General features: G+C 46.9%; 1 protein-coding gene across 2 annotated transcripts in view; it reads left to right on the plus strand.

Moving 5' to 3' along the window:
* Positions 1–1,013: 1,013 nt before the first annotated feature.
* The window catches only part of WNT7B (Wnt family member 7B), a 129,468-nt gene continuing 117,996 nt past the window's right edge, over positions 1,014–12,485 (plus strand). The window contains exon 1 of one of the 2 annotated variants that reach the window (XM_035137569.2): positions 1,014–1,679. In XM_035137569.2, the coding sequence (XP_034993460.1) occupies positions 1,609–1,679 (71 nt within the window). In that variant the 5' untranslated portion in view covers positions 1,014–1,608. Of the gene's footprint in view, positions 1,680–2,679; positions 2,743–12,485 lie in introns of those variants that run through there. The other variant, XM_060275161.1, reaches the window with a different exon arrangement.

A 12,485-nucleotide genomic window follows, 5' to 3' on the forward strand; every position in this document is an offset into this window, starting at 1 on the left:
CTGAAGTTGAATTATGGGTGAGGTATGAGAGATCAGACTAGATCGCAGGAAGCAGAGGAAGAGGCAAGAGAGTAAGAGAGAGAGAGATGGTGACATTACTTGCCTTTTATGAGTTATGCCCATCTCTACCAGAGGGAAGCGGCTGCGGCTCCCACAGGTTTGACAGGAAGTCCTCCCTGTTGGCCCCACATTCCTCTGAATGCCCATTCTAGCAAGCAGGAAATGTTGGACTTGATTGCTCTTTCTGAATATCCCACAAAATGGTGCGTATTAGGTGCCATCTTCAAAGTGCCCATTGCCTCCCACAAGCCTGCAAAGACTACTGTGACCTGCACATGCATTGCTTTGAAAGCTGCTTTGTTAAATTGATTTCCATCGGATACATATTTAATTCATCTCTATAATAATTATGCTTTATTGACTATGATTTCTTTACTCTTGTGATGACCCTGAGAAAAATGGCCTCACTAAGGTTCTAAAACCAAAGGAAGTCTTCTCCCATCCTAAGTGTTTTTTACTGATGAAATCTGCATATGAAAAATATGTAAATGTAATCAGTGTTTTTTTAAGTCACTTCCCATGTATATAACTATGCTGTTCGATTGAATAACGCATTCCTATGTTCACTCAATAGCAAGCCTCACCAAGCTCAATGTTCCCAGGTAGGTCTGCTCAGGATGGCAGGCGAAAACGACCCCCTTCTTCCAACCCCTGGGCTGATTAACATCCTATATCATTTTAAATGCGTTTGTGGGAGAGGGAGTTTGTTCTTGCTCTTATTTTTATTATGCATTATGCATTTTGTGTATTTTTATGCTGCGAACCACCCTGAGCTCTTCGGATGAAGGGCGGTATACAAATTATATAAATAAAATAAAAGCAGTGGGACTTCCTTCTACGGGTCGGGATGCACGTTTGGGCTTTAATCGGATTACAGGATTAGTTTTAAACTTGTTTTTAATGTTACTATGTCTGCTGAAGAGGGTGTGTGCGCGCCCAATTTTGCCGAAGACAAATGCTTCGTTTGCAGACCCTATAATTATCTGTGAATCCCCCTCCCCTTTATTTTGTATGTGGAACTGGAGAGATGAGCGTTGGAAATGCAAAAGGCAGCAGAGGAGGCGCGCGCGCGAAGTGCGTGTGAGAGAGAGAGAGAGAGCGAGCGAGCGAGCGAGAGATCTCCTCCTACCTGCAGCTACAGATCGCAAGATACGTGGTGCTACCTGGAGAAGTCAGAACAAGTAGAAACGCATTGAGCTTCCAGGTTGCAGCGAGGCAGTCGATCCGCAGCGACGCCTGTTCTCCTCTCCGGGAGACTCCCCTCGCGATCCTCCATGTGGTTGCTTTTTGCAATTAAAAAAATGCAAAAGCCCTTCTCTCTGTCTTCCCCCTTTGTTGTTTTTTGGCCCCCATGGTTGCAGGGGGAGCCGATCATTTGAACTCTGCCTCGGTGCCCCCCTGCCGGGTCTTTGGAGAATCCCCCAAAGGCTTCCTGCTGCTGGGATTTAATCGGCAAAGATCCCTTTTGCGGCCGCTCCGCTCTCTCGGCCCCCTCCCCCCCCCCGCACAATTTCATATTATATGGCTCACTCCACGCCCTCCTAGATCATGCACAGAAACTTCCGAAGGTGGATTTTCTACGTGTTTCTCTGCTTCGGAGTCATCTATGTCAAACTAGGGTGAGTACGAGACCGGGTTGCATCGAGGGGGGTGGGGGTGTCGGGATCCGAGGAGAGGTTTCTGAAGTTGTGTGTCAACAATGCCACATATTGCTTTTTGTTGGTTATGTCATTGCCGTTCTTTGCACCGCTTCTGGAAATGGGTTGTTGCAAACTCGCAGGCAGGTTTTCGGGCACCAAATATTAGATCTCTGCAAGGAGCGGAGGGGGGACCTGAATGTCTGTCGCCTGTCCCAGCCCTGAACTTGCGTTGAGAGAGAGAAAGGGCTTGTGAATCCAAGCCGCGCGGCGATAAGCTAAAAAGAATTATCGATTTCTTCCTCCCTCCCACAAGTTTGGAGGCGCCGGTCATGTGAGCACAGCAATTTGCAAAACGTTGCTGCGTTGCGCAGTGTCTGGTCTACGTGCCTGAGTCTGCAAAAAAGGACATTTTACATATTGGTGTTTCGTTTGTTAACTGGTGTAGGACAAAGAGGGACTGAATAACTGTGGTTTTGTTTTTTTAAAAGAAAACAATAACCCAGGAACACATCCCTAGGCTGCAATCCCAAGTACAGATGTACTTAGAAGTAAACGCCATTGCAATGAGAGGAACTTTCTTCAGAGTAGACACTGTGGGTGAGACCATACAGAAGAAGCTTCCGTTTCCTTTGGAACTCGGCAAGACTTACTTCTGAGTAAAGGTGCACAGGTTCGCTGCAGCCTCCTGCGCGCGCTGACTGGGGAGGAAAGTCAGCACCCAGCCGCTTTCCCTTTCCAAGAACGCATAGCTAGGGTCAAGCTGCCAAGGCTTCAGGCTCGCAGGGGTTAACTCCTGAGCAGCCGGCTAACCCAGAAGCTCGGCTTCCTCCTTCGTAAACGTGCTTTGGAACCGCAGCCTAAGATCGGGAGCCTATCGCTCGCGCGGAATCCGGAGCGGGTCCACCCTGCAATAGAGAGAGCGAGGGCATAGGATCGCTGCTTCCCTGGGGACCCGACGACTCACCTCCCCGTGAGCAGGATCCGGCTGTGCCAAGCGCCAGATCATTGAGGGGAGATCGTGCCCATGCCCCACGCCGAAGAGGTGGGTGTAGGAAAGCTTCCGAGGGTGCGATCCTGTCTCCCTCCTCCCACAATTAAAATCCGTGGACGGTATATGTGTGTTTGTATTGGGGGAGGGGAATGGGGTGTCAGCTACTAGATGGGCCCCACCGACCCGCAAAAGCAGCACCCCTCGTCTTCATGAGAGAGGGATCCGCCAGCAGGGAGATCAGGAGCGACGGGGCGGGCGTCCCTGCTGCTACGGAGACGGCCCTCCGACGGTGGCCCTAGCCTAGATCCACTGCGCGAGCATCGCTCTCTTTCCCGCCCCGAGACGCGATAATAGGAACCTGCCAGGCGCCTGGGAGTGAAGAGCGGCCGGGGGGCGGGCAGGCTGCAGGGCAGAGCAGGGGTGGAGTTGCCAGGGCTGGCCGCGGGGCTGGGGGAAGACGAGGGGCAGGTGCTTTCCTTCGGCAGACAAGGCCGGCCGGTCTGCTTGCCCTCCCTCCCGGATACTGCGTGTCGCGCGAGGCGGCCTGCCTGCCTGCCTGCCGCGAGTTGTATTTCCACATTCCTTTGCTCCAGCCGAGTTTCTACCTGTTGAACCGCACGTTAAAGATCCCTGTCTTTTATTCCGCCCCCCCTCCTTTTGCATAGCTGCGGGATTATTTCTCTCCGCCGCCGCCCCCCCTTTCCCCTTTCTCTCTCACGGTCCAAAATGCACCAGAGTGAGTGTGGAGCCTCAATCCTGACCCTTTGGAGCTTCACCTGCAAATGGGCCGGGCGAGGGTGTCTTAGCCAGGACCAGGAAGAGGAGATGGGCGCTTGCTGCACGAAGGCGCAGACTGGAGCAGGTTCTTTAGGGAAGCCCAAGGCAGCTTTGCACCAACCCTGCAAGGTAGAATGGAGCAATCAGCTCCGGTGCGGTGCAGTCGCGGGGCCGGGCGTGTGGCCCCAGGGACTAGTCCTACTAGCCAGGGATAATGGGATTTGTAGTCCAACAACAGCTGAAGACCCGAGTTTGAGAGGTCCTAGACTAGCCGTTGAGCCAGAGCCGCTTCAAGGCGAAGCGGGATTCGAACCCGGAACCCCCTTCCCGGCTGACAATCATCAGACCCTGCCATCGTATCATGAGCTCAGGGTGAAGTCTCACTGTCGTCAGTCGGTCTCTCTCCCAAGCACTAGCCCCTGCGATGTAGGCCACCAAGTACATTTTTCTCTTGCAGGACCTCCTTGAGCTGAGTAACGTTGCTTCGGGAGTCTGGCCTTGAAAGTTTGCAGCCCTGATCTTCTGCTCATTTATGCCACATTGAAGAGGGCTTGGAGAGGGTTAAAGCAGGTATTGAACAACAGGGTTGAGGTCATGTACACATTTAAGTAAGTGTACAGGACCCTCAACCCTGTGCACAGTTGCTGGAGCCCTGCTTAAGTCAGTGGCATTTATTTCCGAGTAAATGTGGGTTTCAACTTGCCAGCATACATAGGGCTGTAGCTATTTCTAGGCATGAGTAAGTTCAGTGGGGCTTGCACCTAAGAATGTGTGTGTGCCGGACTGCAAAGAGGGACTGTGGCTTCTCTGAAAGTCTGTCACTTTCACGCAGAGTTTTAGGAAGGGCTGAATCACAAAATGCCTCTGGTGATTTGATTTTGTGGAAGAATTCATGTTCAGACCATGGCCCTAGCAGAATGTGTGAATGGCTCCTATCCCAGGCAGCTGTAGGTTCCATCTATGATTTTGGAGGAGCCATTCCACATGCGCAGCACATCTGATGTTGCAGCCAACCAGTGCCCAACATGCACACGGGAACCAGTTTTTTTTCCATATTGGACAAAGGTTCATCTTTTGCTGCTGCCATGTCAAAATGCATCTAATACAAGAGAGAATGAAGAAGATGGAATGAGCTGAGTTCCAGCCCTCACACAAATTTAAGCCCCAGCCAATTAAGAACTTAAGGAGAGAGAGTCCAGGTGGACCAGACAATTTAATTGTTGTTCTGTCTCCCACAGTGCTCAACCAGATACCTCACCTCAGAGAGCTCACATGCAGGACACGAAGGCATCCGCCACCTGTCATTGAGGTTCCCCACAAATGGTACCCAAAGGCCTCCAAACCTGAAGGCTTCCTTCCTTTTACCATCATGACTAGTAGCCATTGCTAGACTCCTTTAAGACCACCTAAGTCAGTCATCACATTTTCTGGCTCTGGCGATGCATTCCATACCTGCATTAAATGCTGTCTATCCTGAATCTCCTGCTAATCAGTTTCATGGGATGACCTAAGTTCTAGTATTAGGAAAGAGGAAAAACACCCCACACCTTCTCTGTCACGTTTTGCTCTCAGTCGCTGGTTTGTTTGTATTGAATGTGAGTTTCAATCAAAGGTCTCTGTGTCTTGTGGGGTTCCTGCCACATGAAAACTATTGTTTTCTGCTCAGATAGCATTGTGGGAGCAGTGGTATCTTGTATCTAGAGCCCACACAACAACTGACCCTGCCGTAAACTCTTTCTATCACACTGTTTAGCAGAAGCAAGTCACCATTATTTCAAATGGATGTACACCCAACCCTGCCCTGTGCGTGTGCAATGCACACTTCTTCAGATACACACGAAAGCTCATACCAATGGCAAACTTAGTTGGTCTCTAAGGTGCTGAAGGAATTTTTTTATTTTGTTTCGACTACGTCAGACCAACACGTATACCTACCTGTAACTGATGAAAAGAGTTTTCCTGTGCATAAATGTGTTTCTCTTTAACTTTGCGTCTGTTCCTTGGTGGTAGGGACTAGTCCACACATTCATGAATATCCATTCTTCTGCAATTCCTGATACTGCTCTTGTGTATTTGTTTTTAAGGAGATATGAAGGTCCTATATGGCATTATACCTGTGCTAGACCACTCACACCTGCAAGTGAAGCCCTCCCCCAATGATGCAGTCATTAAGTGATGGATATCTGTGAGCCTGCCCTGTTTCCAAATAAGATGCTGAGATGTTTAACCATTGGGTTGCTTTTTTCCCTCTGAGATTGTGTTATTGTTCTTTAGCAAAGTGCAGCATTTAACTGGCGTGGCCAGAGCCTATGGTGGTTAGTTTGTGTATTATATAATCAAAGAGATGAAAGCGACTTATGAACAGTTCAGGGCCAACTGCAAAAGTATGTTCTTGCAGTAACCAGATAAACTAACTCTTTCTTACTCATCTTCATCCTGCTACATCTCACCACTTTGTTCCCAAGGCATCAGATACATTTATGTTGAAGTAGCTGCTTTGCCTAGGGATGCTACCAGCATCTTAAGGGTTCCAGGACTCTCTTCTTTTTGTTTTAGGGGGCTAAGGGACAGTTCACACATGTCTGCACATCATAGGACTGGCCAGCCTTTGATGAATTGCAGCTGAATGTGAATGGATTCCCTTTTTTGTTTTCTGAAAGTTTATATTTAGCATTTGCATGAGAATTCTCAAAACGCCTTACCAAATCTATGTCAATCATGTGGAATGTAACATCACAGAAAGCAGTCAAATGCAACATTTCCTGTTACTCTTTGAGGGGGATGGAGGAGGATGTTACTCCAGCCAGGAGAATGTCTGGAACATTCTTCCCCTGCATGTGACCAGGTAGATGGGCTTGACCCTGGGAGACCCCATAAAAGGGCTGTTCACACAGCCATCTTCCCTCTCTCTTGACGCTTCTCTTGACGCTGTTTTCTTGATGCTTTTGCTGTCTGCTGGCTCTCAGCCAGCAGCACATGGACTCAATCCCCATATGGGATAAACCCACACTCTTTTCTGTAACTACAAGCTAAAGCCTCTCTTCAGGATCATACTGTGAACTGAATGTGAGTAAACTTCTTATTACTTTTAAGAGAAGACTGTTGTGTCTTTATTCTTTTTAAGAGGGAACAAAGGGGATTTACCAGGAACAAATTCAATCTGGAAAAGCCAGACTGGATTGCTTAACTCAAGAGATTCAAACGAATCTACCAACTAGCTCCCTGCAATACACAGGGGAATGTACTCTGCTACCAGCTCACTAGCATGAATGAGGAAGGATAATATATAATCAATATATCCTTTCCTAGTATCTTCAACATTCCCACAAATAAAAACCAAGGAATGATGCTAAATTGATACATTGGAATGGCTCATTCATTCATTCATGCATGCACTAGACAGATGATGAACCATCCATAACAAAGCTAGCATTCTGAAATTGGTATGATCAGTCATACTGGTGACACACTGGCACACAGTTGTAGCTTTTTCTTTGGCTTCTAAGTTGATGTGTGAGTCCAGAGATCTGGATTTTCCAAGCATTACAAAGCCAGACAGCAAGGTCTCCCCCCTCACACCTCTGTTTTCTTCCCTGTTTCAGGGAGTTCATCAAACTATCTACTGCAGCTACTGCCTGCAAGTACTGGTAGTTGCTCCTATTGAATCCAGATAGAGTTTCATGGGGTGGGATGAGTCTCTCAAACACAGGGGGCGTGAGTTCAAACCTGACATTGGGCAAAAGATTCCTACATTGCAGGTGCTTGGACTTCATGACCCTCATGGTCCCTTCAAACTCTACAATTCTATGATTGCAGATGACCGCTTACCCCAATGATATGTGTGCATGTGATACAACCATTTGACAAGGGTGCTCTTCTGTATTGTTCTGTCAAGCAGGAGAGAAGAAAATGCATTTACCGCACTACATATTTGCATCTTATCTGAACTACTGACTGGATGGTAAATTTTTCTCCAGCATTAAGGAGAATACAGAGGACCAGCGCACTGAAATCTGAACCTTAATGTGAATCACACAGACTTAGCACTGAAACATGTGCAAAATGTATTTTTCTCACTACAACTTGTTCCCATGTATCTGTAATTGGAGGAAGGTGGGGAGGAGAGTCTGGAGCTCAGAGAGTAAAGAATGTCATGAGCACAGGCACCTACCTGGTGGAATTCCCACCATTTAAGCGGAAAACTGAGCCATAGGCAGTGCAGAGGTCACTGTAGGTGATGGAGATACTGTACTTCCTTGGGAGGGGCGTGCAAAGAGAATATACTGCACTAAAGAAGGGCATAGATCAATAATAATGAAAACTACAGAGGGTCACACCACACCCAAACAGGTGACAGTTGGAAAATTGGTCCAAACTAGCAAGTACAACACTTGATTGATTATTGGAAACTGAATGTGTGAACTGTATCCACTGAGAAGCATGAAGTTTGAGGTGAATCAAAAGTTATCTCTGTGAAGGCAATTCACATATTCATCATTCAATCTTACAGTAATCTGAGCATGCAATGTGTAAACTAGTCCTTGATTTATTTGATTGCAACGTCGTGGTGACTTGCAAATGTGAAAAAAAGACCCATGTGGCTTCCAAGAAAATGATTTTTCAAAAAGCCAACTCAGTGCAGTATTCTCTGCTACCTGTCATGGTGCAGTCACCTTTTTAAGGAAAAACCAAGTGAGGCACCTGAATCTGCCCTTGCACTCTTTTAGCTAAATGGAGAACTGGCAACGATGCTGGCAGGTGATAAAAGCTTTCTCCCTGGATTTATATGTGCAATGCAAATTGACACGTGCACAGTATTACCTGATGTGCATCACTTAAGGATCAAGCTTGTGTGAATCAGCCAAGAGCTGCAGTCATTCCCTAGGAAGTGTATTTGTGCGATACTCACTCAGCCTGGCTTGGCATATTTGAAATCACACTGTGGGAAGCAGATTCCAGAGGGAGCAGGGAAGGCGACAGGGCAGCTTCAGAAAGCAGGAGGCAGCCGCTGCAGAAACTATACAGTACTGGCGAGTTGGGAAAAACAGTTTGCGAGTCAGAGAAAAAAGCTCTCTCTCCTAGCTTCGTTCCTTGCCCATGTATGTTGTTATCCTTTGTTTTGGGGTGGGGAGCAAAATGAAACGAGGAAAGCGGGGCACGCGGAAGTCTAGAGAAAAGATAGCAGTCTGCTTTGTGTCGTCCTCCTTGCAAAGGACACAGGTGAGACTGAGAGGGCGATTCAGAGCCCCAGACAGGTGAATACTGATGGTGTTTCCTGCTTGGCAGGGGGTTGGACTGGATGACCCTTGTGGTCTCTTCCAACTCTATGATTCTATGAATGACGACCTCCTCTTTAGTCTGCAACTGCAAATGTAAGGTAATAAAAATAATAACCAGAGGGAGAGAGAGAGAGAAAGAGAGAGAGAGAGAGGAGAAAGATGAAGATCCTTCACTTTCCCTAAACAATAGCGGGTGTAATTGACTCGGGCTGCTTAGAGGCTAGACTGGGAGGGAGAGGCAATTATTCCCTCTTTCATCGAGCCTTGGAAAGACCAATTCTCCCCACTCCCGTGAAATCATATCCTTTTGAATGCAGAGATACCTCTTCTTTCTTTCTTTCTTTCTTTCTTTCTTTCTTTCTTTCTTTCTTTCTTTCTTTCTTTCTTTCTTTCTTTCTTTCTTTCTTTCTTTCTTTCTTTCTCTTTCCTTCCTTCCTTCCTTCCTTCCTTCCTTCCTTCCTTCCTTCCTTCCTTCCTTCCTTCCTTCCTTCCTTCCTTCCTTCCTTCCTTCCTCCCTCCCTCCCTCCCTCCCTCCCTCCCTCCCTCTCTTTTCCCTGTGCAAAAAAAGGAGAGGGGGAAATGTTAATGTAGCAGCCTGGCTTTCAGTCTCTCTCTCCTCTCCATCCTTCTGTTTATTCCACACTCCACCCCCTATCTTTGATTTGCAGAAGGAATCAAAGTGTGTGTTTTGGGTATGGGGGAGTTTTGTATTTTGGCCATGTTTTTGGTCCATATTTTTGGACTTAGTGAGGATGAAGATAGCATTCAATCTCGACCTTCAGCTGTGGTGAGGAACACCAGCAAAATAACAAGGTTAGGGATGAATGAATTCAAGATCTCTCCTATCATCATCTTTATTTCATTAATTGATGATGATGATGATGAATGTATTACACATCGTGAACAATTCCATCAAGGTGCAAAACAGGCCCCCGCCACGAAGAGATTACAATCTAAATGGTATTGGAAGACATAAGGGAAAGGAGAAGTCAGAGTAGGGTGGGATGAGGACGGAGAAAAGTCGTTGCCTCTTCCTAAACTCAGTTTTATGGAAAAGGTGGCTTTTATGGAGGGATTATTTGCTGGTCTTTAGCACCCCTAAAGTATTCCACCACACTGCCTCCGTTTTCCTTACAGCAACTCTGAAAGGTTGGTCAATATTAGCTCAATATTGGGATGGTGGAGGAAGTTTTCTTTGAAACTTCTCGGCTCCAGCCCACGGGCGCGCAACCCGAGCCTCTCATCGTTTACTCGACAGTAAATCCTGGATTCCACGTGGATCTTGGGGCGGCGGGTGGGTCGGAGAGCCTTACTTCCCAGTGACTGTCTGCAGGCTTCCAGCTCCAGGCTCTGCATCATTCTCTTGAACCCAGTCGTATTTCCTACAAAGAAGAATACAAATCAAGCTGTTAAACCCGTTCTATTAAACACTCCATTTCTTGGGTCAGCCTGTTGGCTTTGGAAGAGGAAAGTTAGATTCAGAGCGATACAAAACCAGTTTCAGGCTCTGCGCTTCCGGTCTTCTTCCTCTGACTCTCTTTGCCCACCGCGGTTGCGATGCTCAGATTGTAACTCAGACTGGAAAGGGGTAGTTGTTGTTTTTGTTTGTTATTATGGTATGTATTTTTGATGTTTTTTTATATTGCAAACTGCTCTGTGATCTTCGAATGCAGCGCGGTATAGAAAATTTATAAATAAATAAATAAAGTGGGTTCAAGTCGGCTTGCAAGGCCATTCCCTCCAAAGCCAGGGGCCAGGGCAGGAGGGAGGGAGGCAAGGTTAAGCCTTGCCCTGCATTGGCCGTGTGACCTTTTCTTAGGAGGGAACAGGGGCGTGTAGCCGAACTGAGCAGGATTTAATCCCTGCTCATCATCTGATGAACAAGAGCTAAATCCAGCCCCAGGAGGAGTATAGATACCCCCCACGCTTTTTAGAAATAGAAGTAATAATAATAATAATAATAATAATAATAATAATAATAATAATAATAATAATAATAATAGGTTTCTGCTGCGGCTTCCCTTTCAATGAAAATGCTGCTCCTAGGAGCTGAATGAAAGGGATCGTGGGCTTCAGTTAGGCAGGCGGTCTTCCTGGATGAGCCCCTTCCCAAACTCCAGATCTGGCGGGGTGATGTCCCGAATGGAAGACCACGATCTTCAGTGCAGGGACAGATCCGGAGTGTATAAGATACATAGCTGCCAAGTTATCCCTTTTTAAGGGATTTTCCCTTATGCTGAATAGGCTTCCTCGTGAGAAAAGGGAAAACTTGGCAGCTATGATAAGATACCGACAGGTAGCCGTGTGTGTGTGTGTGTGTGTATATAAGAGAATACAGAGCTCTCTCTCTGTCTCTCTCGCTCTTTCCGGAATCCCTGAATAGCACTCTGAACAACAATCCGGAGTGAAACACGTCACTACTGTATTTGGTTCTGAATGGGAAGGGAGCGATAGTGAAGTAGACTTTGGAGCGAGGGACGAAGGAATCTTCTCGCCCACGAAACAATGCGTGGCCCGATGCAGCTCGCTTGCACACCCTGCTCTCTACTCCAGATTGACTCCAGATACAATAGACGCGCGTCGTTCTGCCCTGGGAATAATTTACACTGGTTAAAATACTGCAGTCCTAGAGACAAGATAAACCAAATGAACAGTGCTGGGGAAGGGGAGATGCCACTTTTTATTATTCTTTCGCCCACCGGCTCCACGCCAGGCACGCCTTGATGGCCTGCCTGCCTTGGTGGGAATTTGGTTAAAGGTGCATCGTTTAAAGAAAGCAACGCCTTACAACCCACCAACGAAATTGTATCTCTTCTTTCTTTCCATCGCAGCACTTAACAGATCTCGGCAGTTTTCAAGAGCGGCACTTCACCTTTCAGGTTTACACTGCCTATACAGGAGTATAGTCGCTACCCAGAAGTTAAATGGGATTTCTCCCAGGCAAAGTTAGTCTAGAATGACAGCCTTACGATGCAGGCTTATAAATATTACTAGGCAGATCAATGCAGATTATTATTACTATTTAAAAGACTTACACACACACACACACACACACACACACACACAGACACACAGGAGTCTCCTGAGGTTTTCGTTCTAAAATGGATTTCGTTGCGTTCGCTTGCGCACATTCAGGGCTATGCCGAAACAGAAACAAAAAGCAGAATGTAAGCTTGCTTTCGGAAGGTGACGCAAGAACATATTTTTGAGAAAGGTTCACACATTGCTCTGGGAATCTGTTTGTTGAGGCTCGGTCTCCGGAAACCCTTGTCCATCAAACAGGACAAAACTTCCAGCCGGCTTCGCCTGGGAGCGCAGCTCCAGATCTCGTTAGGATCCCATCTGTGCAGTCCTGTTCGCTCCTCTTAACGGTATCAGCTCATCGCACCAGCATGTCAGATACACGCTTCCTCTGCCACTGTCATTTCTGTGGAAACGAGACTTTCACTTTCTAATAATAAAGGACTGCCACGAAATCGGTCTCTCTCATTGTCAAATCTTTGAAGAGAATTCTGCCGCTAAAACAGGACACTTCAACTTATCCCATGTCTGCTGTCATAAAATCGAAGTGTTCCAAACGTTTGTTTTTCTCTTTAAAGAAAGCAACAGACCAGTGATTTGGTCTAATTGTGTGTGCGTGTGGGAGGAGGAGAGTCTGTTCCTCTTCCTAAATTCTTATTCAATTTAAAGTCCCATTAAATTCAGTGGAATTTACCTCCGAGTAAGCCTAATCCTGCT

This window comes from Zootoca vivipara, chromosome 5 (genome assembly GCF_963506605.1).
Source record: "Zootoca vivipara chromosome 5, rZooViv1.1, whole genome shotgun sequence".
Taxonomy (NCBI): Eukaryota; Metazoa; Chordata; class Lepidosauria; order Squamata; family Lacertidae; genus Zootoca; species Zootoca vivipara.